The sequence below is a fragment of the Helianthus annuus genome, chromosome 1, assembly GCF_002127325.2.
Source record: "Helianthus annuus cultivar XRQ/B chromosome 1, HanXRQr2.0-SUNRISE, whole genome shotgun sequence".
Classification (NCBI taxonomy): domain Eukaryota; kingdom Viridiplantae; phylum Streptophyta; class Magnoliopsida; order Asterales; family Asteraceae; genus Helianthus; species Helianthus annuus.
In genome coordinates, this window is record NC_035433.2 from 104,733,582 (window position 1) to 104,743,505 (window position 9,924).

General features: G+C 34.0%; 1 protein-coding gene across 2 annotated transcripts; it reads right to left on the reverse strand.

Annotated features, from left to right (window-relative positions):
• Window positions 1-487: 487 nt before the first annotated feature.
• On the reverse strand, window positions 488-3,935 carry LOC110872606 (E3 ubiquitin-protein ligase BIG BROTHER). 2 transcript variants are annotated; one of them, XM_022121430.2, is made up of 8 exons: window positions 3,754-3,934; window positions 2,437-2,637; window positions 2,131-2,362; window positions 1,529-1,563; window positions 1,355-1,399; window positions 1,122-1,249; window positions 891-999; window positions 488-765 (listed from the first exon to the last, which is right to left on the reverse strand). In XM_022121430.2, exons 2-8 carry the CDS (start codon window positions 2,599-2,601, stop codon window positions 712-714), a joined length of 768 nt encoding a protein of 255 aa, XP_021977122.1. In that variant the 5' UTR covers window positions 2,602-2,637; window positions 3,754-3,934; the 3' UTR covers window positions 488-711. The 2 variants fall into 2 exon arrangements, with proteins under 2 accessions (XP_021977122.1, XP_021977129.1); XM_022121437.2 differs by having other exon boundaries at window positions 576-765; window positions 3,761-3,935.
• Between the last annotated feature and the right edge of the window lie 5,989 nt (window positions 3,936-9,924).

A 9,924-nucleotide genomic window follows, 5' to 3' on the forward strand; every position in this document is an offset into this window, starting at 1 on the left:
CTTGTAAATAGTGAATTGATGAAAATGCCCTTGAAATTATATGGTAAAAAACATCCATGCTCCGGTCAACTAACAGTTGATTCCAATTGATTCAAAACAAGGACAATATGAGAGAATGAGTGTAAACCACATGGATAGACGGAAATTGTACTTTGCTCGTAACTTTAAATTATAAAACAAGCAACTTGTTTTTCAATATCTAACCGCTATGAACAAACAAGTATTCTTAGCTATTATCATATCGATTATTAGTTCAACTTTTTGATGCTTTAATTTTTTTCCAGTATAATTTTGGTCTTTTTTTAGACCAAATACCACTATTTTAGTGGACTATGAAAGATCTAACGTATGATTTCATTATTTTTTTCTAAAAAGCCCAAACAATCAAAACCTAACAGGCTTGACCAGCTAACCCAGACGGTTCGGTTTAGCCAGTAAAAACCTACCGAACCATAACATGAACATCGAATGGCTAAAAAAAGAATTCTTTCGGGGTTGTCGACTGTCATATAAATCAAAGGTAAACGTTGGTCCATTCCACCACCTTAGAAAAAGAAAAATTAAAACTCGGAAAACGACTAAAACCAATCCAGTAATTCATATTCACCATTATAAACCTAATGACATGCCCTATAAAACATATAATGATTTGAGAACAAACAACTACCTCTATATAAGTAAAAACAAAATTCCGGAAAAAGGATAGAGAGTTTAATGTTGATTTGATTCCTCCCCGAGCACTTCCACATTGCAAATAGGACACGTCTGTGAGAAGAAACACACGTTATTATTCAAAGGAAAACGATATATATAGGTCACGGTTCACGTTCATCAATTCAACCCGCCAACCCAACCCGATTGTCTCAACTACCGATAAAGAACGAATTTACCTTGTTGATACTGAGCCATTTGGAGCCACACTCGGTATGATAAACATGCTTGCATGGCAAATTGATTTGCTTGTCCCCTCTCTTATACCTCATTTGACAAATCACACACCTGTTACACAAATTCATTTAATGATCAAATTATAATATAATAATTTAATAATATAAAAAAAAAAAGTAACAATGACAGTTATGGTTATAAATTTATAATTATAACTTTAACACGAATCTTACCTCTCTCCAGATTTTTTTCTCAAAAAGAAACCGCCCGACTTATATCTTGTAGTTGGAAGTGAATTAATAAGATCTTCAGAAAGACCCCGGCTCTCGGTCCCAATAGCCTCGCCTAAATCAAGTAATTCCTGCACAAATTGAATAAGGGTATTTAATATCCTTTTTTGTTATATTTAATTAAAGAAAAGAAAAGCGTAACATAGCCATTAATCCATCTACGCTTAATAGCAAACCTCGTATGTCATATTGTCTGGATCGATATCATCCTGCCAAACAACCTGCGATGCACAAACACGTATTAGCTTTCTGATGCGACTAGTGTATCACAGATAAATCCGGTCAAATTGTCAACCCTGATTATCGACTCAAAAGAATTCATAAAGGCCCAGATAAAAAGAGTATAATACCGGAGAACTAGAAGCACTGTCATCGTTTGGACTACCTGCAACATTGAAAAAATGGTATAAGTAAATCTAATCATCAACTAAAGCTGATATGGAGTAAGATATATTGAAAAATTAAATAAAACGCTACAAGCAAACTCTAGCTTAACTTCCTAAAGGGTAACTACTTTTGGTTTATATATAATGTACACACATAAATATAGAGGATCGTTCAATACAATACCAACTTTAAGTAGAGAAACTGCAAGAACCACATAAACACTTGTACCTAATACTTTTAACCATGGTACGTTTAACTGTGATACGTAAGGCGGTTAGCCGGTTATATAACCGTTAAGTGTTTATGTGATTCTCTACTCAAAACTTAGAAGTGATTCAGTATTATAAAACTGTTTAACCGCCTTTCTTTCTCTTGCCTACTATATTTGATTAGCCTACATAATGTATTATAAAACTTATAAGTGCATATGTGGTTCTCTACTAAAAATCGGTTTCTAATGAAGGGCACCTCTAAATATTTACATACGATGAGTAACGTAATATGATTCATACATCAAAACTATTGCATCATGTTAGCAGCTGGAAATATAAAAGCAGGAACTGACATTCTTCGGGAATAACTTGCATGTTTGACACCGAATTCTCAGCAGATTGCTGCACATCGACAGAAGCTGGTTCTGTGACATTCATCATTACAGGATATTCCCATGCGCTTCGATTCATATCCACTCTTGGTAAATAATTATGAACCTCATATGGATCATAATAAGGTATACTTCCATGAGCCGGTAATCCGTATTTGTACGAATTCATATTCATCTGCCAATATGCATTTTCCTAAACATAGTACAAGGAAACGTTGTATCAATATCACATGCAGAACATTTTCATATAAAGAGTAATCAAACAACCTGATCATGGATGGGTCCCGAATGAGCATAATGTGCGGGTTGGTGTGGAACCCCATTAAAGAAGTCCATGAAGCCATCATTGACGTTGTACGGGAATCCTGAGTTTATGTAATGGACCTCCAGTTGTCGATTCCCATTCCCATTCCCGTTCCCATTCCCATCCATTGTAGAGAATACTTGTAATCAGCTTTGACAACGAAACTGCAAGAAAACAGAACGAAACAACTTTCTTAGCATACCGTTTAACAGCATATGCACCAGTGATTATAATTCATAACCATAGAAGCAATAGATAATATTCTGTTTGATGTAAAAGTAAACAAATGTCACATTCCGGTCTAGCCAAATTTATGTATGCCGGTCCCTTAATACTTGGTAATATAACGAATAAAGGCGGGATGTCAAACAGAATAATTTGAAATACTAAATTTCCATCCTTGAGATGAAATGTAACTTGGTATTTGAAAATGAAGGTAAATTTCACATTTATTTATTTATTTTTTACTTAAAAAATAGAAAAGCTATAAACAGTATACACAGTTGCCTGTTTTTCATCTTCTTCACCTTCACTTAAGGTGCAGAATTAAAAACTAATACAACTACAAATAGTTTCCTGTTTTCATCTTTGACTAAAGAACAGATATAAATATAAATAAATAAATAAAAACATTTTACATTTTAAAAGAAAAATTGTTCAAACAAAATCTTCATAACAAGTAAAAGCTGCAGTTATTAAATTAAACTTCTATCAAAAAAAACCCTAACTAGTTTAGCATCTTTAAATCAATAAACAGAAAAAAGAAATAAAATCTATTAATTTCCAAAAACCTAACACAACCAAATAGAGTTCAATTTTCACAACAATTATTAAAGACCTAATACCTAAAAAGAATTTCACAACAATTATTAAAACCTAACACAAGCAAATAGAGTTCAATTTTATTTTATTTTATTTTTCATAACAATTATTAAAAAGCTAAAAAAGTTATCACATTACACAATTCAAACATAACTAGGATTCAACTAAACGACGACGTTAGGTCAAAAAACTACAACAAATTAACTCCAATTTCACCAAAATAACCGCTACATTTGCAAAAAAATCATGAAATTACAACCTAAAAATTCACACAAAATTTCATCTCGATCAAGTAAAATCCACAAATTTCTTAACAATATCATACTAAATCAACAATCAAATCGATCAATATACACAGCAATCACACAGTACACAACATATAGAAACAATTATACATACATGGAGAGAGAGAGAGAGAGAGAGAAAGTAGAGAGAGTAGAGAGAAAGAGATGACGGACATTGTACCGGTGTATGGTCGGCCGGAGGAGCGGAAACGGACAAAATGAAAAAGCGAAAGAGGTTGATCTTGTGTGTGTGTGTGTTTTCTCTCACAGAATATGTATAGATACAGGAGATATATATAGAGGAAACTGTGACTGTCACTCTTATCTCATTCGTTCTGTCACCATCTCCTATTTTGGAGGTGGGGGTAGTGTGGTGTGTTGGGTTTTATAAAGGACTTTTGATTCACGCAATCCACACATAATAATAATCCATTTTTTTATTTCATGTTTTACTAATTTTATAAAGTTAGTAATAAAAAGTGTATAGGAACATGATAGTTTTAATGGGTAGTAGTTGCAAGATTTTGGTTTTTAGTGATGATTATTGGGTTGTTTAGAGGTGAAATGACGAATATTAAGGATTGGGGTGGTTCGTCGTAAGGCTATTATAAAGTGGAGTTTTTTTGTTTGTCGTGCTGTAAAGTAGACTGACGATGCCTCTAATATGGCTTTTTATAAAATATGTTATTTATTATAATTGTTTATAAAGTATTTTGATGTATTTTTTGGATTATCTTTGTTATGTGTGATGAATGTATGATTTCATATGATACATTAAATTTACTAAGTGTAAAAGTGAAGTTATTTGATTATCTTTGTTATGTGTGATGTATGCATAATTTCTTATGATACATTAAAAAAGGATGGACTGTAAAAGTGAAGGCTTAATTTATTTGTTCATTGTGGAAGACGTTCTACGTTTGAACTATGTATTGAAATAGCTTGCATCTTGTTATCAAATTCAATCATATTCGCTTGTAAATTGTGTTTTGTAAATGCGATATTCCCGATTGTGGTTGTTTTTAAACGGTTATGAATCTTATTGATAGAATATATTGAAGTTGGATAAATATTTATATGAAAATGAGTTTCAAAACTACACGTGTCACGATACCTTGTTTGGACCACCATCGATATTACGTCAAGATGTATCATGTCATTTTTGGTAATACGCCTTGATATCTACATAGATGATAATATCAACTAAAAGTATGATAAACCTAGAGGAAAGTTAGCTCCTACATTTAAATGGTAATACACGCCGAAAATCTCTATGTCAATCTTTAAATACCAGACTTAGCTTAGACATTATAATAGCATCACGTTTTTTATGATGTTAACAAGTTGTTCTTAATTTGAGTATAGACATCAAACGTGACTAGGTGGCGAGACTTTTCAATCCCATCAGCATTACATTTTTGTGTACGATCATGTTGTATGATATATAATAATTTCATAAAATGAATAAGAAAATGAAAATTCGTGGAATGGATCGTAATCCTATGGATTAGTGTCTTATAACGTTCAAGACGGAAGCTTTAGTATAGATAAATAAATTCGATAGAAATTTCGGCAGCATAATGACATCATCACAGATTCATTAATACCGAAAGAGTTAACATCTTTAAGCCAAGGGAGAGTTACCTAGTTTGATCTCCATCAAATCTGTAAACCTTATCTCTATCGACGCATGTCTATTCTATATATAACCTATTACACATGCGTTGGGAGCTACAACGCATGACAAGTGTGTTTTACATCTTTACAACGCATGACACATACGTTTTACATCTTTACAACATACGACAAATACGTTTTATATCTTACAACACACGACACATACGTTTTATATCTTTCAACGTTTGACACATAAGTTTTATATCTTTCAACGTATGACACATACGTTGTACATCACACAATGCATGTATATAAGTCAAACACAAATACCCATGCCACATACGTTTTACATCTTTACAACACATGACAAATACGTTTTATATCATACAACACTTGACACCTATGTTTTATATCTTTCAACGTATGACACACACGATTTATATCTTTCAACGTATGACACATGCGTTGTACATCACACAACGTATGTATACGTTGTACACACACTCTATCTAGCCTATTTGCACAGTAACAAACACACAAATATGCATTAGCAGAAACGATTATTTAAGTGACTATTTGCAATATATATATATATATATATATATATATATATTTTATCAATCACTATGGGTTTGTGTAGGGGTGAAATAACGGATATCGTAGATTGCGGTGGTTCGTCGTAAGGTTATTGTAAAGTGCAGTTTTTTTGTTAGTTGTGGTGTATAGTAGACCTACGATGGATCTGAAGTAACTTTTTTAGAACTTGTTATAATTGGTTTTGAAAGTACTTTGGTGTCTTTTTAGGTTAAGACATGTATGTATTTGTTCAGCTTTGTTATGTTTGACGTATGTATATTTTCTTGTGATACATTTAAATGACTTGTTTGTAAAAGTGAAGGCTTGATATGATGTGAATTGTATAATGTGATCAAACCCTTAATTGTATGTTCAATGTAGAAGAATGCTACTATTAAACTATGTATTGAAATAGTCTGCGTCTTGTTATCAAATTCGATTATATTCATTGTAAGTTGTGTATTATAAATGTAATATTTTGACAATTCCATTGTGCTGATTTTAGGCGGTTAAAGGCGAGCATACAAGTTTGATAATAGCATATAGAGTTCGAAAGTGTTACGCATAACCAGCACGTACACAGAGTGAAATGGGCATGTTAGTTATCGACATGAACCTATCGATACCAATGACTGTGGGTTGACTGCCCAAGGCAGTTCGTGATACATATTCACCACTGTGAGCCATGTAGGTAATTGTCCTTAACAACCCCCGAGTGAACGGGTGCTGAGTCTAAACTAATAGTACTACCGTTGCTAAGGCAGGTAGACAGCATTCCATGTGTAAACATAACAAACAAGCATTCATTTAGTCACGTATACATGCGATAGCGGTTAACGTTTAAAGTATTGCGTAGTGTGTTCGATGTGATTTTTGTATAAATAACGTATGTAACACCCAAAAGTGCTTAAAGCAAAAAGGGATCGAGCATACTCACAGCGATTGATGGATTGAAGGGAGCGCTTGAGAGTATGGTTAACCTGATCAGAATGATACGATAAGTGACGCGTAAAACGAAACAAGTTTTGGTGGGTCGAATAGCTGGTCGATCGGATGGTAGTCCGATCGGACAGCTGATCGTGCGAGTGACAGTCCGTTCGGACGGCTGTCCGGTCGGATGGCCGTTCGAGTGGATTGTTACTTCCTTTGGGAAAGATGTGTTTATGTATGATGGCTTGACTTTTGAAGTTTTTGTTGTAGCATTTTGAAAACATTGAAGTATCTCTACTTTTCAGGTCGGTCGATTGAGCGACCGTTCGATCGGACGACAACCCGATTGGTTGGACACTTTAACGAAAAAAATGCATAGCAGGTTATCACTCGATCGGACAGCAGTTCGATCGGGTGGCATCCCTAGTGCATTGAACATGTTGGAAATTGTTTTAAGTGTTGAAGTTTAATTGTCACATGTTCGAGCGGTTAACCCGATCGGAAGGTAGTCTGATCGGACAACAACTCGTTCAACGATCAGACTTCGAATGTTGATGAATATTTCATGTTTAAAACCTTTTCTAAAACTGTTGATTTGATTAGACGTTGAGGATAAACTGGTACTAAAAGCACTTGTGTCCTTGGACGACCTCGGTATTTTACCAACGCTATACTACACTCACGATGGGTGCACTTGCCCATATATGTGTTTAGTGTTAGTAGAATATCGTGTTTTATAAATTTAAAACTTGACTAAAGTATTAAAAAGGGCTTAAAATATCAATAAAAATATATAAAGCTACACACGCATCACAGTCCAAAGAACATTGCTTGTTCTGAGTATCTGACACACCTGTGCAGGCTCGTGTGTGTTATCTCCGCATATTCAAGTGGTGGCGGAGCTACACTTTGAACAACGGTGTCGCACGACACCATTAGATTTTGTGTAGCAAATACAACGTATAATAGGAAAATTCAAGCGACACCATTGTTTTTTTATGAGCGACACCATTGTTTTTTACAAACAACACCATTGTTTTGTTTTCTTCTAAAAGAATTAGATAATAAACAAATTTATAGTTCAAAAATTAAGCCCAGTTACTTGAATTTAATTAGTATACTTTAAATCATTAGATGTCCATGCTTAATTCTTTTCTAATTTAGTAACCATTATAGGCCCATGTGTAATTGATTTTGTTTCAATTGTTTAGTAAGCATTATAGGCCCATGTCTAATTGGTTTTGTTTCCATTGTTTAACCTAATCAGAACTAGATGTTTGATGATCATCTGAATGATGCTTGCACTTGTTTGTTATAATAAAATGAGGTTTTTTTTTTTTTATAAGTTGCCATTCTACACTATAACAATTCAAAACTTGAATAGTAATAGATCTATGTTTGGTCATTTAATAGTTTAATTCATAATTATAAGGCTATAATATTATTGTCTTTTTTATAATTAATTTACGTTTATAACCCAGAACATTAATAAAGTTATCACACAACCTCTAAACTATAGTAATATTTTGATAAACGATTTACATATACCCTTGAACTTTAATAGATTTACCATAGGTAAGTTTAATAATAATTAGTGATTTATGTTTCAACCCCCAAACTTTAATAGAGCTATCATACGGTTTTTAAAGTTTAATAAAGTTAATAAACTTATTTTTTTTTCTTTTTTAACAAATAAATGTTCTTTTATGCTTTTTATAGGTTTAGTTCTTTTTTGTTTTACTTATTATAATTAAAGCTAACTTTTAACTCTAGACATGGTTATTTTTAATAATGTTGTTTTTTAACCCTTCAATATAAAATATACAAGATAACAAATATTATCATTTTTTATTTACGTTATTATAGTTAAATGGAACTTTTAACTCTAAATTGTTTACTTAACTGTGTTGATTGCTTAATTTTACCATCATGAAATATATACATCCTCGCCATCAACCTCCTATAACCCGCCGCGAAGTGCATGCTCGAATAGTAGTTGAAAACATTATAAATCGTTTTCAAAACATGAAAATGCGTATAGAGCAACTGTTAAATGAATTTTTTTATATATTTCAAATGACTTTGTAATTTTATTATGTGTTTTTATTCATTGACGTTTTTATAGTGATATTTTCTTTTTATTATGTGATTCGACCCGACTAGATCCGAACCAATCCAAAAAGTTCGACTCTGGATTACTATAAACCAGGGTATTCATAAAAAAATGACACCATAAGAAAAAGTTTCTGGCTCCGCCACTATATTCAACGTGTGGAAGTGAAGCTATGAAGAGCTTGGTTATCCCCCTTTACATAGTATGTATATATATATATTTTTCTTTTTTGAGGGGGTATGTAAAAAACGACATGCGGTATGGGTTATGGTGCGGGATACCAGAGAAACCGCATGCCTCTTAAATGAAGGTTGTCTTCGTGTTGTAGCTTATTGTATACGTGGTATGCCGCGCGTGTGGGTTGGTGAGATTTAGCTGGCATGTGCTGAAATGAAAGGACGTTTGCACTGCCCAAGACCATAAATGCACTGGAGCAGGAGTGCAAAAGGTCGTGTATTGTCAGACGCGTAGGCAGCCACGCGCGCGTGGTAACTGTCTAGAAAAACCGTCGCTTGACACGTGGCGACTTATGACGGGCTCCGAAATTGCATGTCTGTTCGGTTACTGTGATCGCATTAATGGGAAACCTTTTAGGGTTTTCCCAGTTTTCGAAATTTCAAAATTTTCCGACAAGAGAAATCAATGTTCTTCTTCTTATCCGGTCAAAACTTTGAGTTTTCCAGTGAGAGTTTCACAGTTTCTTGCTCTTGTTCGTTGTTTTCTATTGTCAATGGCTAGTCCTTCTAAACCATCTTCTACTGCCGCTGTAAATCCTGATCCGCCGTCGTCGCCGACGGCAGAGGAGGAGGTGGAAGTGAACGCTCCTTGCAAGTTCTTGCCAGTGTTGAGGTGGACTAAGTCGTCGTTCAAGAACTTGATGACGACTATCCAAATGCCTGCTGCTTATGGGGCTAGGTATCCCCAAGAGGGTGATACTATCGGTGATGCTCCGGCAGGATATGTCAGCATGTTTGCTGACTGGTTCGATGCCTGTAATCTCCGGCTTCCACTGACCGTTTTCATGGTGGAAGTATTGGAGTATTACAAGATCCACATTTCCCAACTGAGTCCGTTGGGAATGGTACGTGTTCGTAACTTTGAATATACAT

What these genes read in the sequence shown, in the direction of transcription:
- LOC110872606 (XM_022121430.2), bottom strand. Translation starts at nt 2,601, where the DNA reads ATGGATGGGAATGGGAACGGGAATGGGAATGGGAATCGACAACTGGAG. An exon ending in CGGGACCCATCCATGATCAG is followed by an intron (nt 2,363 to 2,436) that starts GTTGTTTGATTA and finishes TACTATGTTTAG; the next exon opens with GAAAATGCATATTGGCAGAT. An exon ending in AATGGCTCAGTATCAACAAG is followed by an intron (nt 766 to 890) that starts GTAAATTCGTTC and finishes TTCTTCTCACAG; the next exon opens with ACGTGTCCTATTTGCAATGT.